This window comes from Melospiza melodia, chromosome 9 (assembly GCF_035770615.1).
Source record: "Melospiza melodia melodia isolate bMelMel2 chromosome 9, bMelMel2.pri, whole genome shotgun sequence".
NCBI lineage: Eukaryota > Metazoa > Chordata > Aves > Passeriformes > Passerellidae > Melospiza > Melospiza melodia.
Window position 1 is genome coordinate 15,188,838 of NC_086202.1, and position 20,806 is coordinate 15,209,643.

Genomic DNA, 20,806 nt, shown 5'->3' on the forward strand with positions numbered 1-20,806 from the left:
TTAACAAGATATGATTTCCATGAAGAGACTCTGATATGTATTATCATATTCTTAGCCTCCAGCTTTTTGTTGATGATAGCTCCAAATTAACAATCCCATTATTCTACTGGAAATCAGTTATAGGCTCTTCATGGGTCAATGAGCCAGCCTTTTTAATGATAACTATTTTATTTGAATTGGCATTCTTTCACTTGCTTGGAATTTTTCTTGATTATGAAGATTTATTATAAATTGATATGAGAAAACTCCTTATGTAGCTTCTGCTCTTGGATTACTAGTTTCACAGTCTGCTGATTTGAAAATGCTTAAATTTAGCAGGTGCTCTGTAACATCTATCTTTAAAACAGCAATTTTTTCTTAATATTACCCCAATGTCACAAGGCACTGATGCTTGCTCTTTCCAAATATAGACTCAAAGCAGCTGTTGCGTGTTAATGCATAACTGCTTATTTTCCTGCCTTTTTTGATTAAGCTATACTCCCTTCAAGTTAATTTTCTTGTTTTTAATGCTAATAAAAACAATTTTAATATCATTCATCATTGATCATTAATTGATGAATTCATGCTTTGATTAAGCACCAATATTCTGCCCATTTTTTGTAAAAATCTGTCAGCTACTTAGCAGTATTTTCTCTTTTTTTGCTTCATTTTTCTTTTTTGCCCTTGGAGATCTGGGACACTATCACTGTATATACCAGAAGTCAGGGTATCACCATTAATAGGAGCCAAAACCTAGGTCATAAGCATTGGGATAGCATTTCTAATTAACCTAGTATAATTAGACACTGGACATCACCATCATCCCACAAAGCAAAGGTGAAATGCACTTAGGTACACTTGGAAAAGGCACAGCCTGAAGGGGCAGTCAGCTTTGGAGATTGTGTGAAGTTCTGGCCACTGCTGGCTGCAGAGCTGCATCCTTCCCATTACTCTGAGTCAGGGAATCTGCAGCTCCTTGCACATTTCAGATTGATCTGTACACCATAAAGTGCTGTAGGTCTTGTTTACACAATCAAGTTTTAGTGTGGGCATTTTAATTTCTCAAATTTACAACACCATCAAAACTACATGTATTTTTTAGAACAGTTATGTGAAGACTCTCAACAATTTTCCATTTTTAGAATGACTGCACACTTTTACTTAAATATGCTGAGTGCTGGCACATCAATAGCATTGATATTGGAGTAAATCCATGTTCAAATTGAGGAAAAGTACGACTTTTTAGAAAAATATTAAATCAATCACCGAAAAATCAATCAAATATGGTCACTAGCATTCTCAGTCCTTTTTAATTAAATGGAATTCTATTCCATATTTAGTGTTACATGCTGTCATTATTCATAGTTGTTGCTAGCTGGATTAATTCTCTAAAGCTAAGTAGGATCATTTTATATCATCTGAAAATGAAATCCAATATTCTTCTGAATATGTATACATTGTTCTTCTGAAATGTATACATTGTTGCTCTAAATTTCCTTCTGAGATAGTTTAATAAAGTGAAACTGCATTTCTTTTTTTTTTCAGTGAAATTCCTATATCTAATCCAAAATAGCGTGTTAATTTGGAAAAATCTCAATCTTGATGAGACGGATGGAATTCTATAAAGTAGAAGAGCTAAAGGAACTGATGCTTGGGAGAAGTCAGGCCTTTTGGGATAAGAAGTCACTAGAAAATGGCATCAAAGGTTTGATCAGCAGTGTAAAACTCAGCAGCTGCTGCATAATCCTGCAGCTGCCTTGGTCACTTTTTATCTTGAAGTTCCCAGTGTGTGGGAATGATCTGTTTCTGAGCATGTCTGGAGCAGCCTGGCTTTGACAGCAATGGACAGATCAGCACTGGATCCATCAATGAAGGTGTTTACCTCTCTATGCCATGGGCATTTGCACTTCTGAACAAGAGACAGACAGACAGAGAGTTACATGTACCTACTCACCCACACACAACTATACAATACACCCCAGAAAGATCACATGTCTTAGTAAATGCCAGATCTTAGAACACAGCAGGAAATGGAACACTTCTGCTTTCTTTATACAATAACCTCACAAGTAGGATAATCAGGTTCAGCCCTGTACTCTCTCTAAAGAAATTTAAGCCAAGATTTCTCATGTTCAAGGCTCTAACCACCTTGCAATAATCTCTTTTAGGTAAGAATTTCCTCATCTGAGTCAGAATGAACCAAAAAAATTAATAATGAATTTCGAAGAAAAATGAGACAGTATGTGTTCCCAAAGGAGCTCCACATCCTTATACACTCTTTCATCTGAAACAAAAGGTTCTTTCCTCTGGCTTCTTAATTATTTCTATATCTTGTCTTAGAAACAGGTTTTGTTGCTGGCAAAATCCAGCTGTCACTTAATAATGAATGTGTGGCTTTCCTGTGAACCCTGTTTCCAAAAATCTGTTTCCAGCAAAAGAAGAAATATTACTTGCTCCTCACCATCCTTCTTTAATGGGACATCAAACCTTCCCCTTCCTGATCCCCTTATCAAGGGTGAATACTAGAGTTTAAACCAGACCAGTAATACATTAAAATAGGTAAGCACAGGCAGGCATCTCCATCACTCATTTTCCTAAAGCCAAAAGAAAAACAACATTATATTTACATGAATATAAAGGGAAAAACTGAAGAGTGCAGGAGTGCCTGTAGTAACAGTATCTCTTCCATTGTTGAAAGTATCTATAAAACAGGAACAGTGCTAAATATAGCTATACAGGTTTTCAGCAAAAATGAAAGCATTTATTCACAGTATGTGAATGAAGCTACATCGACACAGATGGCTCAGCCTGTTTGCCCACAGACTTCCAAGCTCTAACCCACAAAAGTAATTTCTTACTTTCTTTATGAGGCTTTTTGGAGCCATTAAGACCATAACCTGTGTACTGCATCACAGCTTTTCCATTTTGCCACTCTACTTTGAAGACTTTGTATTCTCTGTTCCCCAGCCTGTTTATCCCTGGTGATGCTGCATCAAAGACCATAATGGTGCTGATTTAGCCACTTCATTTTCAGCAGCTTTCAATGGAAGCATCTTGTAACACTAAACTTTTAAGATAAGAAAAAGGCCTTTTAAACTATTTAAAGCTGTGGTCCATAATTTAGAAGTTAAACATTGTGGAATCCTTCACTCAGAGCTGCCAAAAGGAAGCCAATATCACAACTTCCATGATGTACATTGATTAACTTGGGCTTAGAAGGAGCAGCACAAAAGTGGCAAGCTGTGACGCAGACTACTGCAAAAAGTTACAAAGTGCTTTATTTGGTGTTTTCTTTGTGTCCTCCCCTCTCCCTTATAAATCAAAGATAATAAAAAGGCAAGAGGTGTATAAATCCTTTCTTTCTTTTTTGCATTTTGATTTTGCGGGCAGTTTGTTTTTCAGTAGTGCCAGTAAAAGCCTGTACATTACAAATGCCACAGTAGAGAGGTAGCGTAACTAGTATAAACCATGAAATGTCTGGAGGACAAACAGAACACAGGAAATAATTGTCCATAGATTTAAAATATACCCAGCTTCTTTGGGTTTGGTTTCCATGACCATTGTTGTTCTGATATGCTCTACATGCTGGGATTTCTAGAAGAATCCTAATCTTTTTATCAAACTCCTGGCCACCCTTGGCCTTCCATACTCTGCCTGCTCTCCTTTCTGCCAAATAGCCCCCTTAACAAGAAAACCAGTAAGAACAATTTATTTTCATTTTCTTTTTTTTTCAATTCCTTTTAATTAAAACAGCCCAAAGCGAACTGAAAAACTTTAGTACTTGTCAGACTTCTCAGATCACAGCCATTTTTCTCAGTAATGTAAGTGGAAAAGAAGGAAAGAAAGGCTGCACTCAGGGCAGGCTCTAGCCTTGGTCTGTTGTCACTTTTCCATTCCGCTCTATTATAACAAGCATGATTTTTGGAGGACCCATACCTGGTTTCCTAGAGATTCAAGTGTGTATAAGAAGGGGAAAGACCCATTCCAAGAAGAAAGGCAATGTTTCTCATAGTAAAGGGAATATAATAACGGTGAAAGGACCTATACATTAATAATAAAATGATTGATAAAAATAGAGTACTTCCTCAGCACTCATTAATTGCCATGGCTTCATTGCTTTTGAGTAGTCTAAATAGTGCCTGCTATCAATCTACTCCAACACATACAGCTTCCACAGAGGAATGAGAAAAAACTAAAAAATTAATAATAGCTTTTTAACACTTTAAAGACCAAAATTCAACTGGAAGAAGAGGAATTCAGCTAACGTTGCATTTAACCAGGAAAAAAACAAGTTTGAGGCCCTTCCATCAAAGCCAGCTGAAAGGCTTTAACAAACTTGAAACAGATATCCTCATACAGTCACATAAGCTTCTGTGTAGTTGGGTGTTTTTAATCTTTCATGTGTTAACCCACTATATATTAATTGAAGTATACAGCTCAAGAATCAATTCAAAAGCATCCTCTCCAGCCTGTCAGCACTGAAAGCTGACTTGACTTAGCAGTGAGGCACTTGATGATTCACCTCAGGGTGCTGGCCTTTTACTTGTTGAGAAGTAGTCTATTTTTTTGAATAGTGTTGGTAGTAAATGTTGAAAAATATCTCAGCTGGCTAGAAAAGTAGAAGAAAAACAAAAGTTCATTTTCCCCAACATACTGTATTTTTCTGACCCAGGAATATTTTAGCTACCTGCACCTGTTTTAAATGAGACACCTCCAACTTTAAAGCTGCTGGAAACTGAAGAGCTGAACAGAAAGGAAAAAAAGAGCAAAAAAACCCTCAACAAAACAACCAAAAATCCATCCCTTAGATGAGCAACTCCTCTAAGAAATGACAGAATTGTCTACCACTTTGGACTGGAAGGGACCTTGAAGATGTGTGCATTTTTCCAAACACAGACATCATGGAAAACTGTGTCAATTTTTCTGTATTTCTACACTTAAAGTTGGATCTCCCTGGAGCAGCTTCCCCTGGGAAAACCTACTCCCACCTCAAGGAGAAATTAAACAAATAGACAGTTTTTCTGAAGTAAAAGAACAATTTTCTCTGACACTCAAAACTCTACCTAGCTTGATTTCTCCCCTCTGACCAGCTGCATATTCTTAGGGTAGGATATTACAGAATGTGTGTGCAATTCTGATATAGCCTTCAACCTTAGCATTCAGAGCTACAGGATGCACCTAGATCATCATGGTTAGTAATCAAATAGAGCAATATCCTGCTCCAAAATACTGCAGTCAGTTGTAACAAGGCATATGACATTCTTTAAGAGCTATATAAGCTTAATGCAGTTAGAGCATGTCTTTTTGGTCAAGTGCTCTTTAGTTCATACCTGCTTTTTCCATAAGTCAATAACTTTATGCAGAAGTTCATCATCATCTCTTGGTCCTGGATTGGTGATCAAAAAGTCTATGTCATGTCCAATATTCTTACCCCTAGAAGGAATAAATAACAAGGACATTAAAAGAGTTAAGTTCCTGTTCAATTTTGCTGTTTTCAAAGACAGCATTTTTGCTGCATTATAAGAAAAGTTGTTTGCAGAATAAAGTGATAGCAATGTTGCTTCAAACATAAACAAAATTGAATATTTTATTTTTATTATGATGTCTATTAGTGTTCTTTATAAAATAATAATTACAATTTTATCTATGTCCTCTGTTTTTCAACTAAATACTACAGGTCCATTTGCAGATGTTAAATCTCTTTCTTTCTTCCCCTTAAATCCCCAAAAGGAAGATTTTAGTCATCTTTGGATTAAAAAAAAAAGCATAATCAAAAATCAAAATACAATGTTACATATTATGAATGCAGTGCAGTAACAACAGATAAACTTGTCAATCAAACTATCACAGATATTCAATATTCTTCTTTGCTTTTGATGCACATTTTAATGTACAAAACTGTGATTATGAACATTTATTGTTTCTTTTACCAGCAGATATAAATCCTTTGACTGTTTTGCAGTTCTTTTAAATGTAAGAATGCTTTTTACAGAGATGGAGATTAATTTTTTTTTTTGAGGGCAGTTCATCCTTAATGTGACTAAAGCTTGTTCATTACATGCACTAAGGATTTCATAATTAAATCTGTGTGCACAAAATTAATTGCAAATGTTCTTAATGAAAAATTATGCCATAACCTCTTGTTTTCCTCTTTTAAGTCTAAGCATTCAGCTTGTCTTTCATCTACTTTCCAAAGGTGTTAAACTGAAATCTGATTAAGACTTGGCTATCATTGGAAAACAGGCAAAAGCATGTTATTGAATGTTTCCCTTTAGAATTATAAAATGCTTGAGAACACATGAAAATTTATCTCACAGTGCAATTCATGTGAGTATTGCAGAACCAATACAAGATTTTAATTTTGGACTTGGTAGTACAACAGGAACTGCACACACATTTACTGAGTGCAATCACTCCAGCCTAAGGAGAAATGAGCAGAGGAGAGGAGAGATTTCTGCAATGAGAATAACTCTTCTTTATGGAGTTGGTGGAGTACGCACCCAAAATCTGGAGTAGTGAATCTTATGTGTAGGACACCTCCAAATGTTTTTTATGTGTTTATGGGAAAAGTCAGCTCTTGCTGATGCTCACAAGGGTACCTGATGATATTATTCAGGAGGGCATTAGTCAACACTGTGTCAAGAATTCAGAGAACTTGTGAACTGCTATTCAAACAATGAAAATAAAACTGTGCAACCCAAAAAATCTTTTTAAAAAAAATTTAATTAAATTATTTATCCTCCTAAAATAATGCCTAAAACTGAACCTGGTTTCCTAAACTTGGAAATTTGTAGGAACAGAACTGACAGGCACACTTGTCAACTGCCATTTGTGTGACAGGAAGTCATCTAACTGATGGATAGTTGAACAGCATTAGCACAAAGTTCTAAGGAGATGAAAGTCTGGGGTTTGCATTTGACAAGCAGTCATACTCGCTATAATGCAACTATTGTGCTGTGTCTGCAGCAAAATCGAAATTGCTTAAACAGGTAGAAATTATTTCAAAGAGGTTTCAAACAAAGCATCAGTCTAGGCTTAGAAACTGAACAGCAATTCAAAGTCAAGAAGTTAGAAAACATTTAGTATTCCATGTAACACTGAGTTATTTTGTAGGATGCCATTCATTATCTCTAAAATTACAATAATAATGCAAAGCTCTTACATAGCACTTTTTGCTAACATGTCTCAAAATATTTTTCAAAGGTAAGGAATTCACTATTCCTATCTTAGAGATGCAGAGTGGCATAAGAATATTTGCTTAAAATTATTTTTAAAGAAATCAAAGGAAGAAATTGGAAGCTGATAGAATTGGGAGCTGACTCCCCATGCTTCCTCAACATCCACATATTTTAGGTTAACATCATCTACAAAATCCTGCATCAATCAAACCATAAAATCACAGGAAATCCAAGGTGCTTCATTGGCCCTCTATTTCCCAAGACAGAGAGTATTTGTTGAAATGCCCTCAGTGGCATTTTTTTTTTTTTGTGAATTCAGCTTTCTGAAGCTTTGAGCAGGAAAATATTAAAGTTTTGGATTTCCTATTCAGAATCCACTTACATATTTTTCTTCTGTTCAAATTTAAACCTAAATTTTCACTGGGCTGAAGCTATAAGCACCCAGCACCTAAAAGAATGGAAATTGCAGCTTACCTTTTGTTCTAATAATTTATTCAAGCCTGAAGACAATAAACGACAGTGCACTAATAATTAACTGCATTCAATTCTTGGCTGACTACACTTGTATAAAGCTGGAAAATGCTTCTTAGTAGTCAATTAATTACCTTTAAGGTTGTTGGAACTATCTTTCTTGATGTTATTATATTCCAAGTCACCAACTATAACTTTGAAAATATGTGAGGACATTTGAAGACTTTCTTGAATATAGATGAGTAATATGCATAAACATAAGAAGAACAAATGTAATTGCTGAAGTGATGATTGTGTGGCAATGGAAAAGGAATTAGGAATTAGAAGGTTGCACATAGCTGAAGAAATATAGAGCAATGATCTTTGGTTTGAGCAGTGAAGAGAACACTTGAATAAGTAGCAGAATCACTTATTTTAGAAACAGCAAACAAATAATTTATAAGTACCATAAAATGCATGTTCTTGAGGGGGAACCCCAGTAACCTTAGTGTGCGTGCCCAGTAAAACATGTAATTACAGCTCTAGTGGAACATGCACACATATGTACACCTAGTGCAAACATTTCTTTCTCTCTGTTCTGATATCAATGCCATACTTTTACTCTATCCTCTGTGCTGGGTCCCATTTAACTCCCACTGTAACAGCAGCATAGAATTATTGTTTGACATCAGTTGAATTTGACCAAATAGAAGTGGCTCAGGAATTCTGTCTAATAACTGCAGTCCTGATTAATTTTCTTCTACAACCTATCTCCAACCAACATGTGCCTTTCAGGAAAAGGAACATACATTTATATTCCAAATCCCAGGTAGTCTGCATGCCTGTGGATTTGCTTATTAAGCAGTCTTTGCTGAGATGTTGAACAGGGGACAGACAATTTCTTACAGCCAGATATTAAAATAATTCAATGTTACTGTCAGTCAAACTATGAAGAACTGCATATTTTCTTTGTATAAACCTCTTATAAAGAGAAAAACCATTCTTTAGGCTTGAAGTACTGGAGTGTGACAGTGCTGCAACTATTACATAGAAAGTAAAATCCTGGATGTTTGACAGAAGAAGAATTCTACCCGTTTCAAAATAGTTACAGAATAATTCCTGACTCTGACTCTGATACCACAGATTTTTAAAATCTTGTTACATAGTGTCCCATCTCCACACAAAAATTACTAGAGTTTTAACAAAACAGAAAAGCAGTGGTCTACAAAGTAGATCAATAAGTACAATTCCCCGAATATTTTGCCTAAAGAGAATTTACTGAATTCAGAATTTAATCACAAGTTTATTATTCCAAAACATTTTCTCCTCTAACCTTTTTTCAGGTCTGAAATCTAGGCCCAGAGTGAATGGCTTTATTGACTCAGAAGGACATTAAGCTTTGCTACTTATACAATTAGTACACTGACAAGAAATTAGCAGAGTCAGATCTGCAAGGGTTTCTGAAACACTGATTTCATGCTGAAGGAGTTTGTTAAATGGAAGAAATTATTATGTTTGCAACATGGTTGTTTCATTTGCAACAGGAACTAGGTAATAGTTAAAAGAAGTCAGAAAGTTATTTTGTTTGTGGCAGAAGGTGTCTTCCAAGACAAGAAAATGCTGTAACATTTATTTGAAGTTATTTCCTCAGGAACTCTCAATTACATATTCTGACAAATAGAAGTTCTGACAAATTCTAACTGTAGAGGGTATTAACAGCCTAAGTAGCAGCCTAATACTGCATCAGCCCATTGCAAGCATAAATGACCAGCTAAGCTCTGTACACCACATGTTAAGCTGTTCTTCAAATCACTTCCAGCTTTATCTCAGGAGCTTTCCTTAATATTCAGGTCAGCTCCACATTTCCAAAACAACATTTAGATTCAACAGTGTCAATGCCATGGTGGTTCACATACATATAGACTAGGTAGCAAGAAAATAAATGCTCACAGAAGGGCAAAAGCAGCTCAACCAAAGTTAACAATCAAAACCAGACACACAGAAAGCAGAGACAGCAGAATACAAAATGTAAGCACTGGTGAGCCTAACTCACATTGTGCAGTGCCCACTTTGGCAGCCAAGGGAGAGGGGAAGAGGGAACATTCAGTCAGAATAAAGCAGGGGCTCTCAAACGTGCCAAACTCCAGCACCAGCTTCATTTGTCCTCTCAGTGCTTCATCTCCACCTTAAACATGACGCTGACGTAAAATCAATGAGGATGCCTAAAGCAAGATGCTATTTTAGAGTTCATCAAATTAGACAGAAGGCTCAGCTATACTATTTATCACATCAAGCCATACTATGCTTCCCTAAGTTTGCAGTTTTAAGAGTCATAGATCACTCTGATTCCAGAATTAAAACTCAGGAAAGCCTTCCAGTGCAGGGCAGGGTAGTAAATAGGAAGAAAAAGCTGTAGAGATGACCATGCTACTTTATGCAACTAATGATGAGCACTAGATGACAATTTCGAGCAGAGTTACTAAAAATAATAACCAAGATTCCTCCCCATCTTAACACTGCAAGTATCTATACCCCGATTTCAGTGAATGCCAACAGTCAGAACCTGCTTTTCAGAAATAATAACATGCCTGAAGTAGTGAGGAAAACAGTAAACCAAGACCTGATCAGGGCTCTGTAGAAGACAGATGTGGGTTGGGCTTCTTCAGATAAGTTCTGCTGTTCTGGTAGTTATTTGAATTAGATCCTAATTGCCTTTGAAAGCAGTTTGACACCAGTGGTTGCCAGTCGATGTCAAAATTAATTCTCTTCTTTCTAATGTTACATAGGTGGTAAGGTACAAAAAAATCTCAGGTGGAGATGAAAAGTGCTAGTGTGGGAAGATACCTCTGCTAACATTTTATAGCTGGACTCTGAGTTCAAGGCCCAGCCTTTCAGTCACCCTGTTGCACTTTGTTTGCACCAGCTGATAAAAACTTGGGGTTGAATATTTCCAGAATTCTAAATCCCAACTGACTGAGAGTTTTTATTCTATATCAAAGGAAATTCTGGAATTCCTGCCCCTGGAGGGTTAATAGCTCCCTGAGTGTACATTACAGTGCTCTTCTGGGGTATAGTTAATATCTATAAGATGGTTTAATAGGATGCTGAATAATGTCTAAAATAGCAATAATATAATTAAATCAACTGAAATAAATTCTGCCACTAGCAAAGACAATTAAAATTAAAACTGATATAATTATATATTTAACTGAAAAGATACCATACAGTTATGAGAGCTACCCTGATTCATTTTGAGGGAATGTGTGGGTAAAAAAAATTGCTGTCATAGCTTTGTCTGCAGAATTACTTTTCCCACTAATTTAAGAATAGAATTATTTAGGTTATACTGTCTCTGAAAGAAAAACATAGAGAAAACTGCAAACTGTTCCCCTGGGCAGCTATAAATCAGACTTCTACAAAGGTTTGAATTGCCAAAGGTAGCATACAGCAGCTTCTTCACCCAGCCAAGTAATTCAACATAAACCCAGCTGAACTATGTAAGCATTTGGCAAAGATTCACAGGTATCTTCTCTGGAAAAAGTGCTTGAGGGTGGACACTTCATTAAAATGCTATTTTTCTTGCCCAGTGTAACAGTAATTCTAATTCACTGGAGGCAGAAGCTATTTTCCATGACTGTGGAATGTATTTATTTTATTTCTGAAGTTAATCCAACTCTGCAATGAAGCAGCATTGGGAAAAATCCTTTCCCTTTAGGATCAGAAACCTTACTAGACAGCAAAGGGGAATACAGCTTTAATAAAGGATACAAAAAAGAAGCATTTTTGGCTTCTCATTTATTCAGCAGGATATTGCTGGTATTGTGCATCAGTAGCTTCTGTTCAAGAAATCTTTTAGGGAATGACCAAACAATGCAGACAAGTAATTACTTAAAAGATCTTCTTGTATCAAGTCAGAAGAAAGGAGCATTACCCACTGCAGCAGAAGGGATCACATCACTGGTTATTTCTACGAGTTTTGTTCTGAGGGTAAAAATCACTGAAGTGAAGAGAACCAGTGAAAAACCTGTGCAACAGCACTTAAATTTACTTGAAACGTAATTTCACCCTCAGTGACTGCATTGCCTCAAAAAAGGCAGTAATGCATGGCACTCACCTCATGTCATTAAATGCACTTTCAAAGATCAAAGTATGTCATGCGATGCTTGACTGTATCTTTTATGACCCAAAAGAAACTTAGACATTTCTCAGAGTACAAGACACTCAGGTACTCCTCTTCGTGTCATGATGCTAAGTTTTGCTTTAACAGGTATTTAATTTAATGCAATGAAAGGAAAACAGTTATTCAGCTGAGAAACTTAAGTGACTAGTGTAGCTAAACTTAGAGCTATTCACTGATCTTCAAAATCTCTCTTAGAATATTTGCATTTTAGTTATTTAATTATTTCAATTATTTCAATTATTTAATGTGTTAAACATATTCTGTGCAAAGCCCTGAAAATATTTCTCTGCCCTGTGAAAACAACAAATGGTGAATTATATATTGTGTTATATATTGCTGTGTTCATATGTTGCCTTCTATGTACCTTTAGCCAAATGGCTATTTCAAAGAATATTTGGTTTAAAATAAGACTGTGTAAGGATTCTCTTATACACTAGCATCTAAGTCATGGAACAACATGAAAATCTGAATGGAATTCAAAATTTGAAGAACTGAAAAAAAACTGATCACAAACAAAAATATTAAAAACAAAGTGATTTACCTATTTTTGAAAGTATTACCCTGAGGAGGACCACCTGCAGTTCACATGCTGAAACTACTTCTCTCCAACCTTAACTTCAGATTTGTTAAAAACAGAAAAGCAATTTCCATGAAAAACAGTTGCAAAATTGTTTTTCAACCAAATCTACCGTACACTATTAAAATAATTCATAAAGCTGTCTTCCCGCAGTCTGGTTCCTACTAATACAACACAATAGGAGAATGGCCAATGTAAGAATTTAGTCACCTGCTTGTTCTTTAGAAAGTGTGGCTCTCTCTAGTGATAGTAATTGAAAGAACCCGGGTGGTGCTGTTGTGCTTTGGCACTCACAGAGTGGATCAGGTTGGAGGGGACCCCCTTGGATCATCTGGTCCAACCTCCCTGCTCGAGCAGGGTCACCCCAGAGCAATTTGCACAGAATTGCATCCAGACTGCTCTTGAATACCTCCTGTGAGGGAGACTCCACAGCCTCTCTGGGCAATCTGTTCCAGTGCTCAGTCAGTCACTCACACAAGCAAGAAGTTCTTCCTCTATGGGAAAAACGTATTTGTCTTCCTTCCATGATATTGATGCCTGAACGTGGCTGCCACCAATTATACCCTGATGCTGCATATATTTATCACTTTTGGCTTGCACACAAGATTACTTTTTTGTTGCTAACAGCTTTAGCCTCTCTGAATCCTCTACTTGGAGTAAATTCACTATTCCACCAAGCAAAACAAAACTATGCTTAAGCTTTGAATCACTGCAAGTGCTGTCTCAATTTCATATAAATAGCACAACTGTACCTGGAAGCTGGCCATGTAATTTCAAGCTTTAAAGCTTATGAAATGTACCATACCAATCTGTCACAGTTTTATTTAAAGTCATGGAATACATTGCTGAAGTTTTGCTTTTGCTGTCTTGGCAAATTCTTTAAATTACACTTAATTTCAATCAAGCATTTCAAATGACATCATAGAAACTTCCTGCATAAACAGATTTTGCCCAGTGCCAATCAATGACAAAAAAACCAAGAAATACTTCAACAATGTTTGAAAGAGACAAGCAGTCCAATAAGTATTGATGTGGATTTGGGATCCCATATATCCAGCCGAAATGCAAGGCATGCAGACGAATTTAGTCTCAAAACATCAATGTAGTTTTGCACATGTGAACTCTTCTGTCAGCACATTCTATGGAAACAAGCTTTCTCACTCTTAAGAAATAGCCTGTAAGACAGTGGTACAGCATCGTTAGTTACTGGTAATTTTACAGATTTTAATTATTCTGAAACCTGCAGGAAAAAACAACATATTCCACTATGTAATAAGTACTGAGAAATCAGACCTGACTGGAGAGAAGATATATTTTTTATTATTTATAAGAGGAGGTATCTCAGAGTAGACCTGCTCAGACATCCTGAAGTACCTAGTTTCTTTTGGCCTAATTAAAATCCTTAAAGACAGCTTTAGAATTTTGCAAACTGGGTGACAAGGAAGTTCAACTACCTCCAGTTTTGAAGAATACAAATCAGTGTACTCAGATGCTAGATATTTTGGTAAATTATCAGAAAGTATGATGCACTTTAGGAAAAAACCAAACAAAAAACCCAAACAAACAAAAAATAACCAAAAACAAACAAAACCCCAACCAAATAAACAAAACAACAACAACCACTAAGAAAGGAAGGTAAAGAAAATTACCTCTACCTCTATCCAAAAATAAATTAATATGAGAGGATGAAAGAGAAGGTTAAGGTTTTTTGAACTTCCTTCTTTGGAGGTAATTGGTGACTGGCACTTTCCAACACAGACTCCTACAAACTGAGAGAGCACTGAATCCTTCCACATCTGGGTTATCCATTATGTATAGCTATTAATTTTTTTCAAGACCAATTCAGGTGCATCGTCCACACTCTGCTGGTGTTCTGCCAGAGAAGAAATTTGGCCAGAGCAGGTTATAGATTATATATGTACTCCAAGTACCTAAAGGTAGGATGGAATCCTTATAATGCATCAACATTTGAGATTTAAAAGTCAGAAAGCTTTCCAGTTTTTTGCTTCCATCTCAGCTGGTGCAAACCAAAACCTTAGCTAACTGAGACACATATTGCTAAAACAGTAACCTAGTGATCTCTTCAACATCATTAATAATGCAGCAGAAAAAATAGAAAGGTCAGCTGCATTCAAATTATTTACTGAAATAAGTAAACAAAAGTCTGCATTATTAATTATGAAAGAAGCACATTTAAAAAATGCTTTCATTAAACTACTTGTTACACCTTTTTTTTTTTTTTTTGCAACCAGTAAAAAAATTCTTTTGCAACTAAGGTGGTTACTAGTTTAGATTTTTTTATGTCCAAGACAAAATTGCTTGGTTCAGAATTGTTTCTATTTTACTTACTCAGAATTCCATAAATATATATAAACTTACATTTAAGACACAGTATTTTATTTTAAAGAAGAAGGTAAAAGTTATTTTTCTATACTGCTACCTTAACAAAATTAACAATCAGCTTTATAGCAACAATTTGTCCTGAAGTTTTCTGGCAGTAGATTGAAAACATGAATACAAACCCCATCCATTTTAATTCTCTCTAACTAATTCTCTTGAGTGTTTCAAAAGGCTTGTTCCTTTAACATATGCCTTTGTCACAGAAGCTTTCATCAAAACGTTCTTTTTCATGCGTGTCTACTTTGGCATTTCTAAAAATCAAAACGTTCTCTTTACACAATTTCAAAGACTATATTAATGTTTGTGTGAGGAAGGAATCATGCTTTTTCAGAATGCCTGAATGATATTCAATGTTCAGCCTGGGTTTCACTTACTTGGCAGAGATGGGACAATCCATAGAATCAACCTACCATAAAAATAAAGGCTTCTATTTGCTTCCTGCTCAGCTGTACTGGAAGTTATATAAACATGACAGTTTTTCTATTAAAATTCCTTGAACTGAGAAATAGATTGCTGGCATCCACAGGGTGGAGGGGGAGGGGAGAACAACCAGAAACATGACATCTCTCAGAAATTCTAACATGAAATAGGATTAACACTTCTGTTTGAGCTGATGGTGTAATGGCCAAGGACTGTAAGTAATTGTTCAAACATCTGGGATACTGACAAAGACATGAGAAGCCAAATTTTGAATTCTGGCATTTTGGGGCAATATGTCTAATTCTACCTTAGTTGTGATTACTTTAGGATATTTTATCAATCTATTCCATCAAAGGAGATATAATCCAACTTAAACATTTGTGTAGTTGCCAGCAGACAGCTGCAACATGGTTAGAGTCTAGCCTTTCTACCAAGTTTTACTCAAGTACTTCTGAAAAAAATATGCACAGTTTAAACTTCAAGCACATGTACAATCTGGTTAGATTTAAGAAAATTGCTCACTCAAATTTTTAGAGCGAACTGTGGAATTTTTCCAGGATTGAGCTGACATACATATTTTCAATAACTGCACTTGCAGTAGTAGTTTCCCCAGTAGGCAAGTAAGGTAGGTAGGGAATTTTACAGAAGTACAACACAGAGAAAATGAGACTGCTCCCTTCCAATACCTAATTTGGATTGTGTCATCTACTAATTTTGTCTAAGGGAAGAGGACTTTACCCCTAATCTATGCGATATACTCAGAACACCAGCCTTTTACAGAGAAAGAAACTGAAATTCAAAACTTGTCTCCTTGGTTTACATGAGTGGTTTGCCAAGATATCTGTGTGGTGTGGATGTACACTGTGTGCCAGCAGTTCCCTGCAGCTGAAATAGTTACACCCTTTGGGCCAAAATAGGTTATTCCATTTGAGAAAATCATTTAAACTATACTATCAAAGGAACACTGCATGCCCACTGAGAAAGGCTGCCAATATATTCTACAAGTACAGGCATACCAGAAAAGCCTTTTAAAGCGTGGACATGCCTGTCATTAAATTTAACTTCCAACTTGAGTAAATCCCTCCATTGTGAAATCTTGTTACCCGCCTTTACAAAGTTACCTTGCTCTGCTCCAAGATGTGATTCTCCATCAGCCTAAGGAGCTCATGAAGTTGACTTAGTCGATTTATTCTAGATTGAAAACTTCCCTGATTATTACTGACCAACTTCCTTAATTCCCAAACCATTAAAAGGAAATACTCTGTTTGAGAATGTAGCTTCTTAGAGTTCTCTCTGTGCCTTTCTTCCTGATCCAAATATCATAAAGCTCTAGCCATGTATTTTCAGAGACTTGTCCTGACTTCTTTCTGAAAACAATCCTGACTTTTTCAACCTTCACCTGTTTTGTTTTCAACCTTCATCTGAGGTTTTGGGACCTCAGATAATGAGTTATTTCAAGGGTCTCTTCAATATAGGTACATATTTTAATATTTAGGTGAAATGTGAAGATGTATTCCCTGTGTCACCATTTCTTGCTAGTTCAATTTTTCAAACAATCAGTTGAAAGTGACCCCCTATTTTGTCATGATTCAGATGAAATCAATGTCCAAACTCCCACCAACCTTTCAGTGAGAACACAAGAACACGCTGTTCACATTTCATTTATAAGATAAAAATGGTGAGGGTCAAATCTACATTGGCTAAGTGTGGGTGTAGTACCTTCTATTCTAGTGATACAAATACATACTATAACAGCATCAAGACATTTCATAAATGAAATAAAGATATTATAGCAAATATAGAACATTGGATATCCTATCCAAAGATGATGCTATCACATAGATAAACAAATTAGGTGCAACTGGACACATTACCCACTGTAAAAGGACCAAACAAACAGGTGTTTTTCTTGTGTTTATCCACTAGACCTGTCTCCAGCTGTAAGATATGTCAAGATAAAAGGAAAATATTCTGCCATCCTTGATCAGTAGCACCAGATAAAGCATGTAAGGTTATTACTTTATGAACAAGCATGAGTTTGTAAGAACGTATTTGAGAAGAAGCAATCCACATGGCTTTAATGGGTTTGGGTTTTTGTTTCCAAGACAAGCCTTAGTGGTATGATAGAACAGTTATCATAGCAGATGATTATAACCAAATCCATCATATTAGATTTTGCTGGTATTTAATGCTGATTTTCCATTCTTCAAAAAGACTGCCTAAAACATTTCCATCTACTTCTCCCACTGCACAGCAACAATCCATAATATATTCCACCACTTCCAAACTAAAAGGACTATTTCTGACCATATCTTTTAATTTATGCCTTTCATACATGATTTATTGCAAACCTTTTTAGTCTTTTCCCATTATCTGACGTGTAGAAAATAGCCTGACTCATTGTAACAAAAAAAGAAAAAAATTAACCAGCAGCTACCTCCTTGTTATTATGTCACCACACCACTAGCAAGATCACATCACACTTAATTAAAATGTTGTGGCTACTCTTGCTCACAGGGGTCTGCAAAATGTATCCCCTAGCTGCAAGGTCACTGATGTTTGCAGCTTTTCTCATGATTATCTGACAGGAAACATCATTCTTAACTTGTGCTGTCAACCATCCTTACAGCAACTAACCATTCTACAATAAACTTGGACTGCTGCTAAAGAGCCTATCAGCAATGAGTAAACTCTGCTATAAATGTCCTGTTTTCAAGCCAGGTTCCTGGGCATAAAATCATGAAAAAAATTACAAAGTGCAATACATAGCACAATTAAAACTGATTTTCGATCTCTCAAGTCTAAATATCAGGTATTTGCTTCTGCAATCTCTGAACCATGTGGCATCTGACTTGAAGAACACTTTTGCACATGGTGAACCACAGAACACTATTGTTTGTCACAGTGACTGCTCACTAAGACAATGCAAAATTCTCACAACTTCATCTCTGACACAGATGCCCTGAGACATTTATGTGTAAAGAATATTAATAGTAAGAAATACACTCAAAAACACTGAGGCATCAGAAACTTCTCAGAGAAAACTACTTACATCCAAGAAAGACTGCACACAAGACAAAATGTATTAAATAATTTCTATTTCTGTCCTGAATCACTTAGGCACTGCAGTTCAGAGGTAAGAGATGCTGAAGTACCATTGTGCGCAACAAAACAAGAAATAGACACTTCTTTCCTGGTGCACCAAGGTGTGTCTAACAGAAAGCTGGCTAAGCATCATTAGCACTATTCTGTCTTAATTAACATTAATTAAGACTCTTAATCATAGCCAAGCCCTATCCTTGGCCTATTAATGCTACCTTAGAGCTGACTCTACTGCTGGGAACTTAGTCTAAGACTACTGCCAGAGTTTTGTTCCAACTACCCTTTATGCAGAGTTCTGATGATTTTCCTTTAGAAAGAGAGTCACTTTCTTCTGCATGTCTCTTACTGTTACAAAGACAATTGTTCTGTCTCTCTTCATTCTATTCCCACCTTGAGTGGCCTCAACTTTGTAAGGCATACTCTACTTAGCAGGTGGACCCCAATGAAACGATTTTATAGATAACATGTAAGGAAAAGAACCATCTATCAAACTAGGCATCTCCACCTCATCAAAGCCATGTATAGCTTTGATTTGACCTCTTGTGCTTTGTGTTTCTCTTTTATCTTACTACTTTATCTGAAATCTCCTGTCTTTTTTTAATTTTGCTTCCTCATCTTTCCCTTAGTATATTCCACTATCTTAAAAATCCTCCTTGTACCCAATGCTCTATAACTTTCAGAAGATTTTTTACTTACCAGTTTTATGTAGTATCATGAATATATTTTATTTTAGAGCTATTTATTTGTGAGACAACTTGTAAGATACTTAGATGTTCATCCATATATGGAAAATACTTTTCAAGTAGTATATTTTAAAAATTATACTTGAACACGCTTCTTGGCCTAAGTATTAAAATTGATCCATTTAAATTCATTGGCTGAGCATTTCAGAAAACTCTGCATGGTATTAACTGAATTCATGTCAAATGCCTGTAAGAGACTCTCCAATTATTGTGACTCTTGAGAGAAGTACTTCAAAGTATGATGCCTCCCCATAATATCCATGTAAAAGGCAAAAAATGCAAACATTTTTTTAAAACCCCTCACTAGCAACTTGAAACATTTGGTTTTGCTACAAATTCTGAGTGATAATTTTAGTTGATTGTGTATTCTCTGTCTAATCACTCAATCTCTTATTCACAGAGAGGATTTAGTAAAGCTGGCCAAGAAAATGAGAAAAAGCAAAAGGATTTAGGTGGACAGTTGAAAATAAATGAGACAGAAATGTTTTAATACAAGTTGTCAATTCAATTTCTTGTCTAAATACTCAATCAAAATATTTCAGTCATCTTGCAAAGGCATTGTGACACTTCACAGAGGTTTCTGTACCTCTGACTATCTCTTCCAGATGCATATACCCTTGTCTTTAGATGAAATGACACCACATGAATATGAAATTTCTATAACTGAGGCTAATCATGAGAGATAAATTCTAACTAGAAAATTCATTTTGCTAAAGAAAAAATGAAAACATTTGAATTATAGCCCCAACCAGGAAAATAATTACACTTCTGTACAGTTCTTCATTAAGAATTGAAAATTTTCACAGAAAACAAACAATAGTCATAGATATTTTGGTAGATATGTTAGAAGTAACCCTAAACATAAATGTATGATTCACTTCATTCACTAATTTCATTTCTGGGCAGACAGCTGCTCCATAATCCTGTTGGTATGTTTTAGCCTGCAATACCTATTCCCCAACAGCAATATACAAATTCTCCTATCCTCTAGAACTAAAAAGAAAATCCAAACCAAACAAACAAGAAACCAAACATCACTGAAATGCCACTAAAATTCCAAAAAGAATGAATCAAATCTTCACAGAATTTAGACTGTCTTATGCATTATGAAGCACACAATAAAATGAAAAACTTAGTGGCAATTACTTATTCATATTCTCCCTTTATCATATTCCCCATGTAATATACCTAATATCAGTGGCACAATAAAGAACAAGTCTGGCAAACTGCGTGAGCCCTATCTTATACACCTCAAATTCATTGCAACTCATATAACACAACTCTACTACAGAAAGTCCTACCAGCTACCATCTCTGATCATGCACAATTTTTTATCATAAAGAACTGCTTGTCCTTCTTTCTACAGAGTTTGAAAATGAAGCTCTTTCAGTGTGTGAATGCATCTCTGGACATGTTAATGTTAGGTACCAATTATTTGTACAGTTTCCCTTTTAATCATAAGAGCTTTTATTCCCCCATGCCTTATCACACTAATCTACTCCCAAACTACCAGAACATTCAAAGAGTAACAGTTCAACCCTAATGCAGGAAGCAGGTTTTCCAGTTTATTAAATTATACTGATAAATCAATTTTAGTACATGCTCTGTATCATGCAATCTGCCTCTCTGCCTCAGCCCCAGATTATGTGTTATAATAATACCTGGGGCAGTCAGACTTGATGTGACTTTTTTTTTAATGATGTGGTCCTATTCAGACTGTCTCAGCAACAGTGTCTGGGTCCTGTGAAAAAGACCTTTTCTGAATTTTATTTAATAC

General features: G+C 35.8%; 1 protein-coding gene across 7 annotated transcripts in view; it reads right to left on the minus strand.

Annotated features, from left to right (window-relative positions):
• The window catches only part of DNTT (DNA nucleotidylexotransferase), a 148,439-nt gene that overhangs the window by 26,287 nt on the left and 101,346 nt on the right, over nucleotides 1-20,806 (minus strand). For all 7 annotated transcript variants that reach the window (XM_063163457.1, XM_063163451.1, XM_063163455.1 and 4 more), the window contains one exon: nucleotides 5,310-5,412. In XM_063163457.1, the coding sequence (XP_063019527.1) occupies nucleotides 5,310-5,412 (103 nt within the window). The remainder of the gene's footprint in view (nucleotides 1-5,309; nucleotides 5,413-20,806) is intronic.